The sequence below is a fragment of the Culicoides brevitarsis genome, chromosome 1 (assembly GCF_036172545.1).
Source record: "Culicoides brevitarsis isolate CSIRO-B50_1 chromosome 1, AGI_CSIRO_Cbre_v1, whole genome shotgun sequence".
Classification (NCBI taxonomy): domain Eukaryota; kingdom Metazoa; phylum Arthropoda; class Insecta; order Diptera; family Ceratopogonidae; genus Culicoides; species Culicoides brevitarsis.
The window spans coordinates 6225388-6244360 of NC_087085.1; the positions used below are offsets into that span (position 1 = coordinate 6225388).

The window sequence follows — 18973 nt, forward strand, 5'->3', positions numbered from 1 at the left end:
TTGGAGAAATATCAGATGAGCGTTAGTATGTCAGTAGAGCACTTAACGTTCGACCTTGATTCAATTCTTCGTGAATTGGGACCTTTTGGGCGATTTCAACGGAAGATTTATACTTTTTTCTCGATTCCGTTCATTTTTGCGGCATTTTTTGCGTTGAGTTATGTTTTTACAACGGGAGTTGTTCCTCATAGGTGAGTTTTTTTCCATTAAAAAATTATTTTTTTAACAAAAATTGTTTAGAAAAGATGCTTGATACCCGAATGTGAGTCCCAAAACTCGTCAGAATGGATTTCCTTCGCTATTCCAAAGAGATTTAACAAGACTTTTGAGCAATGTTTGCGATACAATTCAACTTCGATGGAGGCGTCTTGTACTTTTGATGCTTTTAATCGTTCGGATGTCATCAGATGTGAAGAAATTGTGTTCGAGACTCAAGAGAAGACGATTCAAACGGAATGGAATCTCATCTGTGAAGAAAATAAATGGAAATTAACAATTGTTGGTACATTAAATGTGGTTGGGCAATTTTTTTGCATACCTATTATTGGGATTATTTCTGATCGGTAAGAATTTTTTTTGAATTTTTTTTAAATATTTTTTTTTAATAATTTTTTTAAATAAATATTTTTTTTTTTTATATTTTTTTTTAATATTTTTTTAATATTTTTTTTAATATTATTTTTTTTTTTTAAATATTTTTTTAATATTTTTTTTTAATTTTTTAAAAATATTTTAATTTTTTTTAGATTTGGAAGAAAAATCGCTTTAATAATTGGAATGTTAGGAGGCGGAATTTTTGGTACATTACGAGCTTTTTCCCAAAGTTACCCGATGTTCCTTCTTTTGGAGTTTCTTGACACTTTTTGCAGTTCAGGAGGATCTAACGTTGCTTACGTCTTAAGTTTGGAATATCTTCAACCGCAACATCGAAGTATGGGAGCGATGGTTTTCAGTATTATGTATCCTGTTGGAATGATTTTCATCGCACTTTTAGCGAATTACCTTCAAAATTGGCGTCATCTCCTATTATCGCTTTATGTCCCAACTTTTATCGGATTTTTCTACTTTTGGCTCATTCCAGAGAGCATGAGATGGCTTCACAGTAAAGGTCGATTGGATGAAATTTCAAAAATTGTTCATTCAGCAGCTAAAATGAACAAAGTTGAACTTTCAAAAGAAACGCTTGAAATGTTAAAAATTCCTCCGAGAAATTTAGAGACGGAAAAAGTGACCAAAAGTGAATCTGTTTTGTCAATTTTTAAGTACAAGAAAATGTTTTTCATCGTCGTCAATTGCTCGTTTTGTATTTGTGTCAATTCATTGGTTTACTTTGGATTGAGTCTCAATTCTGTGACGTTAGCGGGAAATAAATACCTGAATTTCATTTTAAGCAGTTTTGTTGAGTTTCCATCACATGTTTTTGGATACTTTTTGCTCGAAAAAGCAGGACGACGATTTTCGATTTGTTTTTGTACAATTTCTGCTGGAATATGTTGTGTTGTTACGGAATTGATACCAACCGGTGAGTTTCTGAAAAAAAAAAATTTTTTTTTTAAAAAATTTTTGAAAAAAAAAAAAAAATTTAAAAAAAAAAAAAAAATTTTTTTTGAAGAATTTTAATTTTTTTAAAATATTTTTTTTTTTTTTTTTTTTAAAAAAAATTTTTAAAATTTTTGAAAAAGAAATTTTTTTTTTTGAAGAATTTTTAATTTAAAAAAAAATTGTTTTGAAGAATTTAAAATTTTTTGAAAAAAAAAAATTTTTTTTGAAGAATTTTAAATTTTTTGAAAAAAAAATTTTTTTTTGAAGAATTTTTAATTTTTTTTTAAATTTTATTGTTTTTAAAAATTAATTTTATGAAAACATAAAAAATTTCAGATGAACTTCAATGGAGATTCGCCTTTTACTTACTTGGAAAACTCTTAATAACAACTTCATTCACGATAATTTATGTTTATGCAGCGGAAATGTTTCCAACATGTATGAGAAACAGCTTAATTGGAATTTGTTCGATGGCAGGAAGAATCGGTGCTGTAATTGCTCCTCAAATGCCTCTTTTGGTAAATATTTCTTCAAAAATTTCAATTTTTTGTCATTAAAAACTTCATTTTAGGCATCTTTTAATCCATCATTGCCCCTCTATCTCTTTGGAAGTCTTTCTCTCGCAGCTGGAATCACATCTCTCGGCTTTCCTGAAACCTCAAATGCGAAACTTCCGGATACCATTGAAGAAGTATTGAATCTAGGCAAACAAAAAATGATTAAAAATAGCGATTAGTGCTCCATAAAATTAATTTTATCATGTAATTTGTAATTTAAAAGGAAGTTGACCTTTGATTTTTAACTGTTGATCGTTTTTAGGGGAGTGAAGCATCAATGTATATTTATCAAATACAGCTATTTTTTAGTTTTCCGTTCAGTATTACTTTGAATTTATCACAAACATGACTGAAACTCCCCCAAAAGCGTCAGAAACGTTCGATCTTGACTCAATTCTCGTCGAATTGGGATCTTTTGGAAAGTTTCAACGGAAAAATTTCATACTTTTTTGTATCCCTTTCATTTTTAATGCCTTTTTTACGCTCAGTTATGTCTTTACTGCGGGAGTCGTGCCTCATAGGTAAGAATTTTTCACGAAAAAATTATTTTTAATAATTTTAATTTCATTAGATGTGCAATTCCTGAATGCGAATCGTCGTCAAATCCCAAAGAACATTGGATTTCGTTCAGTATTCCTCAAAAACCTTATGACGAGACGCCAGAATCATGTTCACGATTCAGCACATTAGCACCTTCTTGCACAGCTGACTCGTTTAATCGTTCGATGGTTGTTGCGTGCGATGAATTAGTCTTCGACACAGAGGAGATCACAATATCGAACGAATGGAATATCACGTGCGACGAGAACAAATGGAAATTATCAATTGTTGGAACAATTAACAATATCGGGCAATTTATTTGCACATCTATCACAGGAATACTTTCCGATCGTTATGGGCGACGAATTACTTTGATCGCTGGATTGATGTTTGGCGGGATTTTCGGGATTTTACGAGCTTTGTCGCCGAATTATTTGACTTTTGTGCTTTTTGAGTTCATGGATACACTTTTTAGTGCGGGAACAGCTTCTGTCGCCTTCGTACTTGGAATGGAGTTTCTTCCTTCGAAACATCGAACTATCGGGGGATTGACATTTAGTGCTCTTTATCCCGTTGGAGGCATGATAATCGCTCTTTTAGCTTATTTGCTTCAAAATTGGCGATATTTATTATTAGCATTATACGTCCCGGCGCTTTTTACGATCTTTTTGTATTGGATGATCTCTGAAAGTATGAGATGGTTACACACAAAATCACGAATTGATGAAATTTCGGAGATAATTCAGGCTGCTGCGAAGATGAATAATGTGCAACTTTCAGAAAAATCGCTTGAAATGTTGAAAAATCCTCGAAAATTAGATGAAAATGCATCAGAGGAAAAGCGAGAAACGCTCCTTTCGATCTTCAAGTACAAACGGATGTTCTTCATTTTCGTCAATAGCACTTTTTGCATGTTAGTGAACACTTTGGTATACACAGGCTTGAGTTTATATGCCGTTCATTTAGGAGGAAACAAATATTTGAACTTTACAATTGTTAATTTGATTGAATTGCCGTCACATGTTTTGGCATATTTTCTCTTGGAAAAGGCAGGGAGACGATATTCGATGTCAAGCACGATGATTTTGGCAGGAATTTTTTGCTTTACGACAGAAATGCTTCCTGTTGGTAAGAAATTATTATTTGGGCCCATTCAGCAAACGTACTAAAATTTTGCGCTCATTCAGTGAAACTTTTGCGCAAAATTGCGGTTTGAGCCGTTTTGAGCCAACCTACTTTTTTTTTATCAATTTTCTCATATTTGAGAGAGTATGAGAGAGAAATGAAGTATGAGTGACCTTTATTAAATTTTCAAGCGGTTTGTTCGGTTTGAGCCGTTTTTAGCCAATCGAAAGTTTAAAAATTTTTATAAATTTATAAAAATGTTTAAACTTTCAATTTATGATTTTATAAAAATGTTTAAACTTTCGATTGGCTCAAACCGAACAAACCGCTTGAAAATTTAATAAAGATAACTCATACTTTATTTCTCTCTCAAATATGAGAAAATTGATAAAAAAAAGTAGGTTGGCTTAAAACAGCTCAAACCGCAATTTTACGCAAAAGTTTCACTGAATGACTGCTGAATATGCCCATTTTTTTTAATGAAAATCTTTTTAAAAAAACTTACCATGCGTCTCCATTTCAGAAGCAACAAATTTAAAATTCGCATCTTTCATGATGGGAAAATTTTTGATCGCAACGTCATTTTCTATATTTTTAATTTTTTCATTGGAAATGGTCCCGACAAGTATTCGAAACAGCATTGTAGGTATCGGAGTGATGTTTAGTCGAATTGGGGCGATTCTTGCTCCTCAAACCCCCTTATTGGCAACAATTTATCCGTCCTTGCCGCTTTTGATTTTTGCTGTTTTCTCCATTTTTACGGGCATTTTAGCTCTCAGCTTTCCGGAAACGTCAAACCAAAAGTTGCCTGATACGATCGAAGATGTGCTCAATTTAGGCAAAGATACGAAAAAAATTAGAAATTGATGTCAATGAGTGCAACAAGTGTTTCGTTATGTGAATTCAATTAAAATTTGTTAAAAAAAAAAGTTTGAAATAAATTCACAGTGTGACCAAAAATTTTTCGTTTACTTTTCGCGACATAAAAAATGCGATAATTGCTTAAAAAATGCGACGGCACGTGCTTTTTGTTGGTACACAACTAATTACGAGACACGATGATGATGATGAGTAATAATTCTCTGAGAGACGTGAGCCTTTGAAACACCTTCTTTACAATTTTCCTCCCGAACGTAAACAAATAAATTGAAATCTTTAATTGAAACGGCAAGCAACATATTGACGCAAATGATTTTTTTTTCGCGCGACGACGCTCAAATCATGAATGATCAGTGTCTCAGTTTATTGCAAGTCTTTGCCAAGTTCGGTTCGAAAAACGTTAATTTCTCTGCTCAACTATTTATTTATTTATTTATCGTTCTAATTATCAGTCGTTTCGTTCTGTAAGTCGTGAGTGACAGTTATCAGAAGGAAAAAAAAGTATTTTTTGTAAAGAGCACGATGTAAACTGTGAGCGTTGTATCCAATAAGAGCACGTTGCTCACCCTTGACCTTCAATATTATTTAAAAGAACAGACAGAAAAATTTTTGGCAAAATTACAAAAAAAGACTAAACACCTACTTTAGTTGTGATTTTTTGTTACAAAATTAACAACGAGTTACCTGAAAAAATAAAAGAAAATTGTTTGAAAAAATATTTTTTGAATAAAAAATTAAAAAAAAAATAATTAAAATAAAAAAATAAAAAATAATTAAAAAAAAACATTGAAAAAATAAAGAAAATGATTTTGAAATATTTAATTTGTGAAAAATTAAAAAAAAAAATAAAAATAATTGAAAAAATTAAATTAATTGCCTGAAAATAAAAAATAACTTATAAACTCGAAATAAAAGCTAAAATAAATTTTGTAAATTAAAAAAATAAATTATTAAAATAATTGAAAAATTAAAAAAAAATTAAAATAAAATTAAAAATAAAATAAAATAAAAAAAAATTAAAAATTAAAATTAAAAAATAAAAATAAAATTAAAAAAATAATTAAAAATTAAAAAAAAAATAATTTTTTTTTTAAATTTAAAAAAAAATAATAATTTTTTTTAAAAAAATCTTAAAAACTCGAAATAAAAGCTAAAAAAATTTTTTAAAAAAATAAAAAATTATTCAAAAAATTGATTTTTGCCTGAAAATAAAAAAAAATAATATCTCGAAAAAAGCTATAAAAATTATTCAAAAATAATAATAAAAAAATTTGAAAACATCAATTGAAAAAAATAATTTTTAAAAATTAATTAAAAAATGACAATTTCAAGAACAACTCAAAAACCCGACGGAATAGATCTCGATGTAATTCTCACGGAATTAGGCTCCTTTGGAAAATTTCAATGCATCAACTTTTTCCTCATCTGCATTCCGATCATCTTCAACGCTGTGTTCACCTTAAGTTACATCTTTACCGCTGGAGTCCCGAACCACAGGTAAAAAATTTTCCCCTCTGTTCCGTCATCAAAAAGCATAAAAATCACCTATTTGTGAAATTCTGTGTGCAAATATGGTAAAAATAGTATTTCGCACAAAGTGTTAATCATTACAAATGTTGCCTAATTCACTTTTCTCGCAACACGATAATGAAAAATGCAAATTTCTTCTCGTTCAAGATGTGCGATACCCGAGTGTGAGTCAACCAACAAGTCAACAACGGAATGGATTTCGTTCGCAATCCCCCAACGATTTGACAAAAGTCCGGAACAGTGTTCGCGATACAGTCCAATAAGCAACAAGGAGGGTTTTGAGTGCACGAAAAATGCTTTTAATCGATCGAATGTTGTCAAGTGCAGTGAATTTGTGTTTGAAACGCCCGAAAAAACGATCGCTACGGAATGGAATATCACTTGCAAAGAAAATAAATGGAAACTGACGTTGGCGGGAACAGTAAACCATGTTGCGCAATTGTTTTGTTTGCCGATAACGGGATATGTGTCGGATCAGTAAGAATTTTTTTGATGAGAAAAATTAATTTTTAGTTAAAAAATTGTTTTTTTTTTAGTTATGGGAGACGAACAGCATTGGTTATTGGAGTCGTAATGGGAGGAATTTTCGGAATTTGCAGATCTCTTTCAGTGAATTATTACATGTTTATGGCTTTTGAGTTCATTGATCCTCTTTTCAGTGCGGGATGTTACAGTGTAGCTTTTATTTTGGGTAATTTTTCATCTATTTTCAAAAAACCAAAAAATAAATAATAAAAATATAAAAAAAATTTACAAAAAAAATTAAATTTAAAAAAAATATAAGAAAAATAAAAAAATAATATATAAATTTAAAAAAATATAAAAAAAATTAAAAAAAAAAAATTTAAAAAAATATAAAATTATATTTAAAAAAAAAATAATAAAAAATGAATATAAATTTGTTTTAGAAGTTAAAAACTTAATATTTTTTATTTATTTTTTTTAAATATTTTAAAAAAAATTTTATTTATTTATTATTTTATTTTAATTTATTTTTTTTTTAATTTAATTGAAATTTTAATTTTATTTTTATTTTTTTAATATTTTTTTTTATTATTTTATTTTTCTTATATATTTATTTTGTATATTTTTTTAAATTTTATTTAAATTTTTTTTTATTGCATATTTTTTTTCATAGGTATTTTTTTTTTAAATTAAAAATTTTTTTTGTAACTTTTTTTGTAATTTTTTTTCTTATTATTTTTAGGAATGGAATACCTTCAACCAAAATACCGCGTTTTAGGCGGCGTTATAATAAGTTGTTTTTATGCCGTTGGAGCAACTTTGATGGGCATCATTGGCTACTTTTTCCAAGATAATTGGCGACATTTTTTGCTCGCGATGTACATTCCTGCTTTATTAGGCTTTTCCTATTTTTGGTTAATTCCTGAGAGTTTAAGATGGCTTCACACAAAGTCCCGAGTGAAGGAAATGACAAAAATCATCAAAAAAGCAGCAAAAATGAACAAGAAAGAATTATCAAACAAAACCATCGAAGTGTTGGCTCGAGAAACAGAGAACGAGGAAAAACTTGAAAGTAACAACGAGAGTAAACATGAGTCTCCTTCAGTGCTTGTTGTGTTCAAAAGTCGAAAATTACTCTTCAGAATCGCAAATTGCTCATTTTGTTGGCTCACAAATACTTTTGTGTATTACGGATTGAGTTTAAATGCCGTCTCGTTAGCAGGAAATAAATATTTCAACTTTACCTTTAGCAATATCATCGAAATTCCGGCGCATTTATTGGCTTTGTTGCTCGTCAACAAGATCGGAAGACGTTGGTCGATGTGCGGAGCATTAGTTTTAGCTGGATTATCGTGCGTTGCGACAGAATTTGTGTCAACAGGTAAAAAATTTTAACTTTTTCCATAAAAAAAAATAAATTTTAAATAATTTTTCTTGCAGATGAGACACAGCTTCGTTTCGTCTTGTATCTCATAGGAAAATTTTCGATTTCCATCTCTTTTACGATAATTTACGTGTACACAGCGGAAATGTTCCCAACAAATTTAAGAAACAGTTTGCTCGGGATTTGTTCGATGTTTGGTAGAATTGGGTCAATTTCAGCGCCGCAAACTCCCTTATTGGCAACATTTTATCCATCATTGCCTCTCTTTCTCTTTGGAGGCATTTCAATGATGGCAGGAGTGTTTTCGCTGTCGTTTCCGGAAACGTTAAACTCGAAATTGCCCGATACGATTGAAGAAGCCATTAAAATGGGAGACGAACATGAAATGACACAAAAAACTGTTGATTAGAAAATTTTTTTGTAAATCAATTTTTAGAAGTAATTTTTGCATTTTAATTAAGAAAATCTATAATTTAGCAATAAATTTAAATTATTTAAATGAAAATATCGATTTTTTGTGTCAAAAAGACATTCTCCGTTCCAAATTTTGTTTTTGTCCCAAAAATTTGTTTTCAAATGGAATAATTTTGAAATACTTTTTCATACAAAATGACAAAATTTAAAGAATTTTTTGTCCAAAATTAATTTTTTAGTTGTTTTCAAATTTTTAACAAAAAAATTTATGAAAAAAATTTGCAAAAAATTTTAAAAAATATTTTTTTAAATATTTTTAAAAATGAATTTAAAAATTTAAAAAATTTAAAATTTTTTCATAATTTTTTTTAAAAAATTCAAATTCTTATAATTTTTAAAAATAATAAAAAATTTAAGTTTATAAAATTTTTTTTTTAAGTTTTTTGATTTTTTCAAATTTTAATTAATTTTTTAATTTTAAATTTATGTAAAATTTCGTTTCTCAATAATTTTCATTTTTGATGAAAGTAAAATATTTTTTATTTACTTTTCTCGTAACATGACACAAAATCGTTGGTAAAATAAGTAACTTTTAAGTTGTAAATATATAATTCTCCAATAAAAATAGTTGTCATTTTAGTAAAAATATCATCTCCTATCGTCGTCATCTTCATTTTTAAGTAAACTAATTGACTGATGTGCGTCTTCAGTGCTAATATTTGTAGATTTTTCAGTCTTTGGAATTTGTTGCGTTTCATCTTCGGGTTTTTTTGAAACAATTTCGATCATTTCTGTTGCTGGCTTCTCATAAATAGGAGGAACGAGTTTTCCACGAACAATATAAAGCCATAACATGCAACTTAGCATCAAAAATGTTATGCTGCCAAAAGTGAAATAGGTACCTGTTGATGAAAAAAATTAAATTTTTGACAGAATTTCATAATAAAAAATCAAATTTACCGTAATTTGTGTAAACGAAAGAGATGTAAAGAGGACCAAGAACACGCGAAAAGCATCCAGCGCCTGTTAAAATTCCCATCCATGTACCCTAAAATATTAAAATTACTAAAAAAAAGTTCAAATCAGGAAAAAAATTAAAATTTACTTGAGGTCTTGGTCCCAAAATCTTCGAAAAAATGGTTTGAATGAGAGTTACTCCGATCGGATATCCCCATGAAGTTAAGCCATAACCAAAAATAAATTGAGGGATCGTCAAAGCATTTGTCGTTGCACACCATTCTTGCTTAATAGGACATCCAACTTCGTTTTCGTCGACCCAAATCGTGTTATTATTGTGATCTAATGTTCCATTTAGCTCAACGGGATATGCTAATTTCGGCGGTTCAGATCCCATTGGGATACAACTACCTGCTGCAAGAGCCATCAAGAAAAATCCTCCCCATAAAAGAACTTTTCGTTCTTCGAATTTGGTCGTCATCGGTTTGATAGAGACAAAACTTGCACAAGCGATAACTGAACCAACCGCCATTAAAATTCCCATGTACTTCACTGCTTCTTCCTTTGTCCATGCAAATTGATCCATCACGAGAGGCGTTCCCAAAGTCTCCAAAAGTACAAAATGGAAGACAAGGATGAAAAATGCTCCGATCAAAGTCCATGCCGACACATAATCCGGTTTTATTGCTTTCCATGTCTCCTTTTCGCTCGTTTTTCCCTGCAAAACCATAATTTCTTTCGCTGCAATTTTGCGTTCTTTGAAGATAAAAGGCAAAAAGAGACATAAATTGAGAATTCCCATGAAAACATTTATCCATCCAGCGGCTGTGTACATGTCAATTGGCAAAAATCCCCAAAGTAAAAAGCCTTTATCTCCAAATGGCGTGACAGCAGCTTGTAAAGCAGGTCCAACGATGAATCCAAGAACTTGCGCCAAAGAAACCATCCCTACAGCGCCCGTTCTTTCATCGATAGTTGTTGCTGCGGACAAATAAGAACGTGCAACAGCGATATTTGCGGAACTCAAGCCGATGAGAAATCGTGAAGCGAGTAACCAATATTTTTTGTGTGATGGAAAAAGATCGATTGTTGAGTACAAGCCGCTGGCAAACGTGAAAAGGCTCAAAGAACTCAAGAGCGGAATACGATTTGAGCCTAATTTGTTGGCAATCCATCCAACAAGAGGACTGAAAATCATTTGAGCTAAAGGATTAGCAGCGACAATGTATCCCATGAATTCTTTACTTGCATCAGGATCCATCTAAAAATATAAAAAAATAATTAAAAAAAAAAAAAATAAAAAAAAAATAAAAAATTTTTTAAAAAATATTTACAAAAAAAAAATATTAATTAAAAAAAAAAATTAAAAAAATTAAAAAAATAAAAAAAAATTAAAAAAATATTTAAAAAAATTAGGTATAAAAAAAATAAAAAAATTTTAAAAAAAATAAAAAAAAATATTAAAAAAAAAATTAAAAAAAAAAAAAAAATAAAAAAATCAAATAAAAAAAAATAAAAAATAATTAAAAAATTTAAAAAAAATATTTAAAAAAAAATAAAAAAAAAATTTAAAAAATATTAAAAAAATAAAAAAAAAATTAAATTAATATTTAATGAAGTTTTTAACTTCTAAAAAAAATTATATTGAGCAAAAAAAAAAGAAGTAAAAAAAAAAAAAGAAATTAAAAAATTCATTAAATATTAATTTAATTTTATTTTTTTATATTTTTTAATTTTTTTTTTATTTTTTTTTAATTTTTTTTTTATTTTTTATTTTTTTTTATTTCATACTTTAAAGTGTTAAGTTTTGAAGTTGAAAACTTCATCTTTTTAATTTTATTTTTAATATTTTTTTTTATTTTTTAAACATTTTTTTAATAAATTTATTTAATATTTAAAAAAAAATTAAAAAAAATGAATAAATTTTGTAAAAATGTCATAAAAAATCTTGAAAAACATAAAAAAAATCAATTTCATGAAATACCTTACTCAAATAAGGCCAAATCCCCGTAAGAATGATACTAAATCCAAGAGACATGAGAAACATCGTAAAATAAATTATTCGAATCGACACCCATCGTTCTCGATATTCCGTTTCTGTCTCTAACGATGGATTGTGTAACTCTTTGCGATTGACTTCCGCTACTCTTCCTCGTCGAAAAACTTTTTTAAACCAATCCATGTTTCACTCTGAAATGAAAAAACTTCTATTTAGCTTGAATTCTGAACGTAAACTGACTAAAAACCTTCAAAGATCGATTTTCAGGTAAAATATTATTTTACATTGCGGTTATAAAAGCATTGAAGATACTTGTTACGTCATGTCAGTCACTTGCAAGGCAAAAAGATAAACTGATAAGCATCGTTCGAGTGATTCATGATAAAACAAGTTACGAGAACGAATATTTTCTAATTGGAATTTGAACTTTCTCACCTGTTGATACAAATTTTGAATTTTTTTGTACGAATTCAGTCAGTTTTTTCTTAAGTCCAATGAAAAATGGAAGAATTTTGATTTTGAAATTACAAAAACATAGTCTAAAGATAAGAAAAAGGTATAAAAAGTAATTTTTTTAACAAAAAACAAAGAAAAAAATGGTTTGTTTTGATACTTTTTCAATTTCGTACTCCTCAAACCAAAAACAGCTGTTTATTGAGGAGTTCAAAAGTGTGAGGAACTTTTGACGTTTCATTTTTTGACACTTTAAATTTTTTCCTGCGTGAGTCTTTTTTTTAATTGCGTGAAAAAGGCCCCAAATCGAAGCAAAAATGCAAGCTGCTCGTATGTTCATTCGCAACAGCGTCAATTTCACAGGTAAAAATCAAAAATATCTAAAAATTAACAAGAAATTATCGAAAAATTGAAGTTGAAAATTTTCCATGTTATATAACCCGTATAAGCTCGTCGTGTGTATTGATTCCAAATTTTATCAATTTTTTCTCTTAAATTTTCAGCTCGTCGTGGATACAAGAGCAAGCATCATCGCACCGTTACCATGAACGACATGCCCCAACCACACGGAGACTTTTTCGAGTTGGAAGCTGCCCGTAACCGCTACTACAACTCTGTCTTGTTTTCGGGACTTGCGGTCTTTGGAGCATCTCTCGCATTCGCCGCCAACTCCGGTTTGATGGAATTACACTACTCTCCCCCAAAAACCCTCGACTAAATTAGTTTCCAAATTCAACTGTGTTCAAAAATTTAGCATAAAAATAAAATGAAGGCAAATAAATCTGCTTCAGCGTAAAAGTACGTGATTTTTTATTGTTAACAAGTAAATTTAGTGTGATTGGGCGATTTCCGTGAAGAAATTCAAAATGTCGTCAATTTTAAAGTCCAAACTGATCATTGCGCCGGCATAACAACGTTGGATGCGATCCTCCAAATAGTTGTATTGTGTGATGAATTCTTCTTGCATCGCTCGCCAAACGACTTGAAGTAAATTTTCCTCTTCGCACAGATGTTTGTCGACTTTTTTGTATAAACTTTCGAGACCTTTTTTGACTTCTTTCGCGGGATATTGAGCGATAACTTTGCGTAATTCTTGCTTTGAGAACGCCATTTGGTACGAAATTTCGGTTTCTTTGACGCCTTGTGATACTTTTTGCTGAACGCCTTCAAAGAATAACTGAAAAATAAAATTAAAAAAAGTTAAATATTCGATTGAGTATTTGTTAGAAATTTTACAAAATTTTTGAAAAATTTAAATTTAAAAATTTTTCTATTTCATAAAATTTTCATTATTTTCTAAATTTTTTGAAATTTTAAGTACATAAAAATTTTCATATTTTGATTAAAAATTTGTTCGAATTTTTATAATTTTTTTTTTTTTAATTATAACTTTCAAAAATTTTCTACTTTATAAATTTTTTTTGGATCTTGCAAAATTTAATTTTTTTTTTAATTTTTTAAAATTTTTCAAGAATTTCATAATTTTAATAATTTTTTAACTTTATCAAAATTTTCATATTTTATTGAATCTTAACTAATTTTATGATTTTTTAGAATTCTTAAAATTTTTTGTAAATTTTTCGAAATTCTTAAAGTTCTTATAATTTTTAAAATTTTCATAATATAATATGGTTTTAAAGTTTTTCATCTTTTAAATTATCGAAATTTTTATATTTTTTTAAATTTTTCATTTTTTTATTTTTTAAAATTTTTCATAATTTGAAAAATAGATTCAAAAATTTTTATACCATAACATATCAAATTCTGAAAATTTTTCTAAATTAAAAAAAAAAAATCAAAATTTTTATACCTAATTTTTTTTACCGCATTTCGAAGAAAAAATGCGGTATTAAATTCGACTTGTCGTCTGTGTGTGTGTGTGTGTGTCAGTAACGCTGTGCCCCAAAAAAATTTTTTTTATTTATTTAAAAATTATGGAGATTTTGATGGAAATCATCTTTAGAATGAATATTTATTCAATTTTAGGCTTAAAAGTGATCAAAAAATCAAATAACTTGAAATCAACTTTAGAATGAATATTTATTCAAAAAAATCAGACTAGTTTGAACCTCCAAACTCTGATTTTTTTGTTTCGTCAAATATCGACCCAATATGAACAGAAATCAACTTTAGAATGAATATTTATTCAATTTTAGGCTTAAAAGTGATCAAAAAATGACATGTAAAAAAATCAGCGTTTTTACTTCCAAACGCTGATTTTTTTGTTTCGTCAAATATCGACCCAATATGAACAAAAATCATCTTTAGAATGAATATTTATTCAATTTTAGGCTTAAAACTGGTCAAAAAATGACATGTAAAAAAATCAGCGTTTTTACTTCCAAACGCTGATTTTTTTGTTTCGTCAAATATCGACCCAAATATGAACATGAAAATTCAATTTTTAGAATGAATAGCGTTTTTATTCAAAATTTTTTTTTAGTCAAATTCGACCCAAATGAACAAAAATCAACTTTGAATGAATATTTATTCAAAAAAATGACATGTAAAAAAATCAGCGTTTTTACTTCCAAACGCTGATTTTTTTGTTTCGTCAAATATCGACCCAATATGAACAAAAATCATCTTTAGAATGAATATTTATTCAATTTTAGGCTTAAAACTGGTCAAAAAATGACATGTAAAAAAATCAGCGTTTTTACTTCCAAACGCTGATTTTTTTGTTTCGTCAAATATCGACCCAATATGAACAAAAATCATCTTTAGAATGAATATTTATTCAATTTTAGGCTTAAAACTGGTCAAAAAATGACATGTAAAAAAATCAGCGTTTTTACTTCCAAACGCTGATTTTTTTGTTTTGTCAAATATCGACCCAATATGAACAGAAATCAACTTTAGAATGAATATTTATTCAATTTTAGGCTTAAAACTGGTCAAAAAATGACTTGCAAAAAAAATCAGAGTTTTTACTTCCAAACTCTGATTTTTTTGTTTCATCAAATATCGACCCAATATGAACAGAAATCAACTTTAGAATGAATATTTATTCAATTTTAGGCTTAAAAGTGATCAAAAAATGACTTGTAAAAAAATCAGCGTTTTTACTTCCAAACGCTGATTTTTTTGTTTCGTCAAATATCGACCCAATATGAACAAAAATCATCTTTAGAATGAATATTTATTCAATTTTAGGCTTAAAACTGGTCAAAAAATGACATGTAAAAAAATCAGCGTTTTTACTTCCAAACGCTGATTTTTTTGTTTCGTCAAATATCGACCCAATATGAACAAAAATCATCTTTAGAATGAATATTTATTCAATTTTAGGCTTAAAACTGGTCAAAAAATGACATGTAAAAAAAAATCAGCGTTTTTACTTCCAAACGCTGATTTTTTTGTTTCGTCAAATATCGACCCAATATGAACAAAAATCATCTTTAGAATGAATATTTATTCAATTTTAGGCTTAAACCTGGTCAAAAAATGACATGTAAAAAAATCAGCGTTTTTACTTCCAAACGCTGATTTTTTTGTTTCTTCAAAAATCGACCCAATATGAACAAAAATCATCTTTAGAATGACTATTTATTCAATTTTAGGCTTAAAAGTGATCAAAACATGACATGTAAAAAAATCAGCGTTTTTACTTCCAAACGCTGATTTTTTTGTTTCATAAAATATCGACCCAATATGATAAGAAATCATCTGTAGAATGAATATTTATTCAATTTTAGGCTTAAAAGTGATTGACATGTAAAAAAATCAGCGTCCAAAAATCAAATATCGACCCAATATGAACAGAAATGAACTTTAGAATGAATATTTATTCAATTTTAGCTTTGAAATCCATCGAAAGTTGATTAAAACTTGACTTGAAAAATTTCATGACCGTTTTTCTTCTTTTTCGAGGAGTACGAAAATGTGAAATTAGGGGTACAAAATTATGAAATATATGCATTTCAATGGAAAGTCTGTAGTTGATAAAAAGTTCGGAAAATTGAAATGAGGAGTATGAAATTGTAAAGTGAGGACAACAATAAAGATATGTATGTAATATCGAAATGCGGTATAGTATGTCGTTCTTTAGACGACTACTTTTTCTATTTTTTTAAATTTTTATGAAAATTTTGAAATGAAAAGGAAAAAAATATTTTTTTGTTTAAAATTTGAAAAGTTAAAAATTGAAATAAAAATACTTACATTCAATTTCTCGAGCGGCTTTCCAAAATATTTCGTGACATACGCTCTCAGCGCTTCCTGATATCTTACTTTCGCATCTTTTTGCATGTCCTCCAACACCGGAACCTTCAATTGCTTCAACAGGGAATGCATGTGATGGAAATTCTCCATATTTATAACTTGATGCGGCGTCTTCGGATGTTCTTGTGCATGAATTGGAATATGTTCAAAAATCGATTGCACAAGTTTCGTGTACCACTTATCCAAATCCGTTCGCCGTTGTGTCTTCTTAAAAATACTTTCTGAGGTCTTTGCGAACTCCTCAAAGTTCTCCACGTAAGGCAACAATCCGCATTTCGAGCGTTTCGGGACTTTTGCATCGGCAATCGAGGCGAGTTGTTGATGCATGAATTTGTCGAAGCTTCGCTTGACATGAATCAGTGCCGATCCGAAGGTCATACTGAGGAATGAATGGGCATCTTGTGCCGACATCACATGCTGTGTGAGACGAACAAGAACGTAAAACGAGAAAAAACTGTCGTACTTTTCGAATGACATGATGTAATCGATGAGTTCTTGCTCTAAACATCCAAAAAGTGACGACATCATTTTACGAAGTTCTTCGTTGATTTGTCGATCGAGTTTTTTCTGCGGCGACGGGAAGGAAAGATCACGATCTGACTTTCCGGGACTCTCGAGAGGCGTTGAAACATCCATCGGCGTCAAAACATTCGATTTTGATGTCGGGCTCGAGACATTTAGTTGGAAAAATTCCATACAAAACATTTGTTCACTTAACGCAACAGGCTCCAATTCTGCCAAAACTTTTTCTAAAACGGAATCAAAAGCATGTCTTTCGCTCGTTTCTGCACCCGGAGCCCATAACTCCTTATTGACACCTAACAATCCGTATGGATGTTGTACCGTTTTACTGCCCGTTTGAAGCTTGAGTTTGCCCGAAACGGAAGTATTCAGTTCGTCCCGCGAGTCAAAACGCTTGTTTTGAGTTCGTTTCGTCGCTTGTTCGAAAAATGATCGAATATCGCGTTCGTAAACTTTGCTCAAGGACGTTGTATAAACTTTTACCAAAGCATCATACGCCTTTCGGTCCATGGCTTTCATCCAATGCATGAGTTCCGAATACGCCGCGAGCTCTCGATGAACGTTGTTGTGTTTCGGGAGTACCAAATCGCTCGTTGGTTGCGTTTCGGCAAAGTCATTTCCCAAATGGATGAACAAATTGTTCAAATGTCGCGTGATAGATTGCGAAAATTTAGCTTTCCATTTGTCAAATCGTTTTCTCTGATCCTGAACTGCTGTCAAACGCAACAATGGGGCATCAATTTCAGCATTCATCGCATTTTGAAGAGCTTTTCCCGCTTCAATTGCGACTCTCAAGCCAGCTGACGTCGTTAAATCCGGATTTGCGAGAGCTCCTTGCAAATTATGAGGCAAATCGAGTTGCGTGACTACCATTTTCAGCTCTTCTTGCAATTTAATGTTGTTACTGTTGGCAATTTCGATCATTGCGTTTTTTTCGCCCATTTTTTCCATCGTATCGCGAATGTGACACAAAATTTCGTCGTAACTCGTGAGACGATTTTCGATTTTTTCCGCTTCGTCGATCGCTTTTTCGATCTGAATCATGAGTTTATTGACTTGTGCTTCACTGGCGAGCACACTTTGCACATTGGCGCCATCCAAATCTTGCAAATTGTTCGTTAGCTGTTCCATAAAGAGCTCCGCATTGCTAATTGCGTAGTTGCAATCCTTCATGAGACGATTCAAGTCGGTTTCTTCCTTCTCGGTGAGTGCATTGAAGTCTTCGTACTCCAATTCGTCACTTTCGTCGCCGCTTCCTTCGACATCGGGCTTTGCATCTGCCGCAGCTCCGTGTTCGGGACTCAAACTGAACCACGATTGCGGGACATTTTTGAAATCGACTTTGTTCGTGCGTAATTTGTTCGTTTGCTTCCACAGCGTTGTGATGAAATGTTGTCTTTCGTGCAAATTTGGGGCCAGCCAACGATATTGCTTTTCTAAAATCAAGTCGAATTCATGGGTGTCGGCTTCAGAATTTCTTCCATCGACTTGTTTCAGTTCTGATAGCTCCCAACTGCGTTTTTTCTTGTAAATTCCCTTTTCGTGTTTGATTTGGCAGAGCGATACGACGACGCGAGGCTTGATGGTACTCAAAATGCACAAGTAATACGTGTTTTTCTTCTTAAATAGTTTGCTGACATGCACCACGGAAATAATTCGCTCGTCTACCGAATCGCAAATCTCCTTTTGTAAAATGTATTTGATGCCGGCTGCCATAGTTTTGCAGCTTAAATCGTGAGGAAAACACAGAAAAAGGTAATTTTTTGAAGGAATTTCTTTTTTCGCCCACTTTTTTGTTGATATTTTGTTTTTAACAAGGCCAGCTCATGAAAATTATGAATACCGAAAATTACCGTAATGTAGATAATTCTTATGGAAAAAAAATAATCCGTTCTATTGAGGTTTTAAAATTCGTTCTATTAAAATTTTTACGTTAAACTTTTGAATTTTTAACGAAATTTCGAAATTTTTCAATATTTTTAACAAAATTTTTGAGAATAAATTATTTTAATGAATTTTTATTAATTTTTTTTATTTAATGAAAATAATTTAAAATTTGTCTAAATAATTGCAAAAAAAATCTAAAAATTAATGGTAAAATATTGTTCTATTAAATTATCTACATTACAGTATTTTCTATTAAAATTTTAATTTTTTTTAGCAAAAAAAAAAATTTGAAAAAAAATGGAGGGCAAAATTAAAAAAAATTGAAATACTTCTTTTCATACAAAATCACAAAATTTAAACAATTTATCAATATTTTTGTTGTTTTGAGTTTTTTTTTTTTGCATTAATATTTGTTTATACAAAAATAAATAGAAAAATTGAAAAAAAATTAAAAAAAAAAAATAAATAAATAAAAAAAAAAATTAAAACAAAAAT

General features: G+C 29.7%; 6 protein-coding genes across 9 annotated transcripts; 4 read left to right on the forward strand and 2 right to left on the reverse strand.

Annotated features, from left to right (window-relative positions):
• The first annotated feature begins 27 nt into the window (after window positions 1-27).
• LOC134838098 (organic cation transporter protein-like) lies at window positions 28-2368 on the forward strand. The gene is made up of 5 exons (XM_063853558.1): window positions 28-191; window positions 246-563; window positions 747-1522; window positions 1879-2060; window positions 2114-2368. The coding sequence occupies exons 1-5, from the start codon at window positions 28-30 to the stop codon at window positions 2276-2278; spliced, it is 1605 nt and encodes a 534-aa protein (XP_063709628.1). The 3' UTR covers window positions 2279-2368.
• A 76-nt stretch (window positions 2369-2444) lies between these two features.
• Window positions 2445-3808, forward strand: LOC134838144 (solute carrier family 22 member 4-like). The gene is made up of 3 exons (XM_063853618.1): window positions 2445-2521; window positions 2588-2620; window positions 2671-3808. The coding sequence occupies exons 1-3, from the start codon at window positions 2445-2447 to the stop codon at window positions 3806-3808; spliced, it is 1248 nt and encodes a 415-aa protein (XP_063709688.1).
• Window positions 3809-5940: 2132 nt separating this feature from the next.
• LOC134837985 (organic cation transporter protein-like) lies at window positions 5941-8554 on the forward strand. Its single transcript, XM_063853401.1, has 5 exons — window positions 5941-6140; window positions 6321-6650; window positions 6710-6864; window positions 7381-8019; window positions 8079-8554. The coding sequence occupies exons 1-5, from the start codon at window positions 5962-5964 to the stop codon at window positions 8429-8431; spliced, it is 1656 nt and encodes a 551-aa protein (XP_063709471.1). The 5' UTR covers window positions 5941-5961; the 3' UTR covers window positions 8432-8554.
• Window positions 8555-8958: 404 nt separating this feature from the next.
• Window positions 8959-11997, reverse strand: LOC134827890 (major facilitator superfamily domain-containing protein 8-like). Of its 4 annotated transcripts, none has more exons than XM_063840754.1 (5): window positions 11828-11997; window positions 11378-11583; window positions 9542-10654; window positions 9397-9484; window positions 8959-9338 (listed from the first exon to the last, which is right to left on the reverse strand). In XM_063840754.1, the coding sequence occupies exons 2-5, from the start codon at window positions 11573-11575 to the stop codon at window positions 9085-9087; spliced, it is 1653 nt and encodes a 550-aa protein (XP_063696824.1). In that variant the 5' UTR covers window positions 11576-11583; window positions 11828-11997; the 3' UTR covers window positions 8959-9084. The 4 variants fall into 4 exon arrangements, with proteins under 4 accessions (XP_063696824.1, XP_063696825.1, XP_063696826.1 ...); XM_063840755.1 differs by lacking the exon at window positions 11828-11997 and adding an exon at window positions 11640-11740; XM_063840756.1 differs by lacking the exon at window positions 11828-11997 and adding an exon at window positions 11677-11726.
• A 51-nt stretch (window positions 11998-12048) lies between these two features.
• Window positions 12049-12646, forward strand: LOC134827891 (uncharacterized). Its single transcript, XM_063840758.1, has 2 exons — window positions 12049-12208; window positions 12349-12646. The coding sequence occupies exons 1-2, from the start codon at window positions 12163-12165 to the stop codon at window positions 12561-12563; spliced, it is 261 nt and encodes an 86-aa protein (XP_063696828.1). The 5' UTR covers window positions 12049-12162; the 3' UTR covers window positions 12564-12646.
• LOC134827889 (exocyst complex component 1) lies at window positions 12632-18382 on the reverse strand. The gene is made up of 2 exons (XM_063840752.1): window positions 16010-18382; window positions 12632-13022 (listed from the first exon to the last, which is right to left on the reverse strand). Exons 1-2 carry the CDS (start codon window positions 18305-18307, stop codon window positions 12675-12677), a joined length of 2646 nt encoding a protein of 881 aa, XP_063696822.1. The 5' UTR covers window positions 18308-18382; the 3' UTR covers window positions 12632-12674.
• Window positions 18383-18973: the final 591 nt, after the last annotated feature.

Excerpts from the sequence above, each read along its gene's own strand:
- LOC134838098 (XM_063853558.1), top strand. The coding sequence starts at position 28 with ATGTCAGTAGAGCACTTAACGTTCGACCTTGATTCAATTCTTCGTGAA. Across the intron at positions 192-245 it reads ACGGGAGTTGTTCCTCATAG|ATGCTTGATACCCGAATGTG; the intron begins GTGAGTTTTTTT and ends TGTTTAGAAAAG. Across the intron at positions 1,523-1,878 it reads TACGGAATTGATACCAACCG|ATGAACTTCAATGGAGATTC; the intron begins GTGAGTTTCTGA and ends AAAAAATTTCAG.
- LOC134838144 (XM_063853618.1), top strand. The coding sequence starts at position 2,445 with ATGACTGAAACTCCCCCAAAAGCGTCAGAAACGTTCGATCTTGACTCA. Across the intron at positions 2,522-2,587 it reads GAATTGGGATCTTTTGGAAA|TTATGTCTTTACTGCGGGAG; the intron begins GTTTCAACGGAA and ends TTTTACGCTCAG. Across the intron at positions 2,621-2,670 it reads GCGGGAGTCGTGCCTCATAG|ATGTGCAATTCCTGAATGCG; the intron begins GTAAGAATTTTT and ends TAATTTCATTAG.
- LOC134837985 (XM_063853401.1), top strand. The coding sequence starts at position 5,962 with ATGACAATTTCAAGAACAACTCAAAAACCCGACGGAATAGATCTCGAT. Across the intron at positions 6,141-6,320 it reads GCTGGAGTCCCGAACCACAG|ATGTGCGATACCCGAGTGTG; the intron begins GTAAAAAATTTT and ends TTCTCGTTCAAG. Across the intron at positions 8,020-8,078 it reads GACAGAATTTGTGTCAACAG|ATGAGACACAGCTTCGTTTC; the intron begins GTAAAAAATTTT and ends TTTTTCTTGCAG.
- LOC134827890 (XM_063840754.1), bottom strand. The coding sequence starts at position 11,575 with ATGGATTGGTTTAAAAAAGTTTTTCGACGAGGAAGAGTAGCGGAAGTC. Across the intron at positions 9,485-9,541 it reads TTTTGGGACCAAGACCTCAA|GGTACATGGATGGGAATTTT; the intron begins GTAAATTTTAAT and ends TTAATATTTTAG. Across the intron at positions 9,339-9,396 it reads TTTCGTTTACACAAATTACG|GTACCTATTTCACTTTTGGC; the intron begins GTAAATTTGATT and ends TTTCATCAACAG.
- LOC134827891 (XM_063840758.1), top strand. The coding sequence starts at position 12,163 with ATGCAAGCTGCTCGTATGTTCATTCGCAACAGCGTCAATTTCACAG. Across the intron at positions 12,209-12,348 it reads CAACAGCGTCAATTTCACAG|CTCGTCGTGGATACAAGAGC; the intron begins GTAAAAATCAAA and ends TTAAATTTTCAG.
- LOC134827889 (XM_063840752.1), bottom strand. The coding sequence starts at position 18,307 with ATGGCAGCCGGCATCAAATACATTTTACAAAAGGAGATTTGCGATTCG. Across the intron at positions 13,023-16,009 it reads AGCCGCTCGAGAAATTGAAT|TTATTCTTTGAAGGCGTTCA; the intron begins GTAAGTATTTTT and ends TTTATTTTTCAG.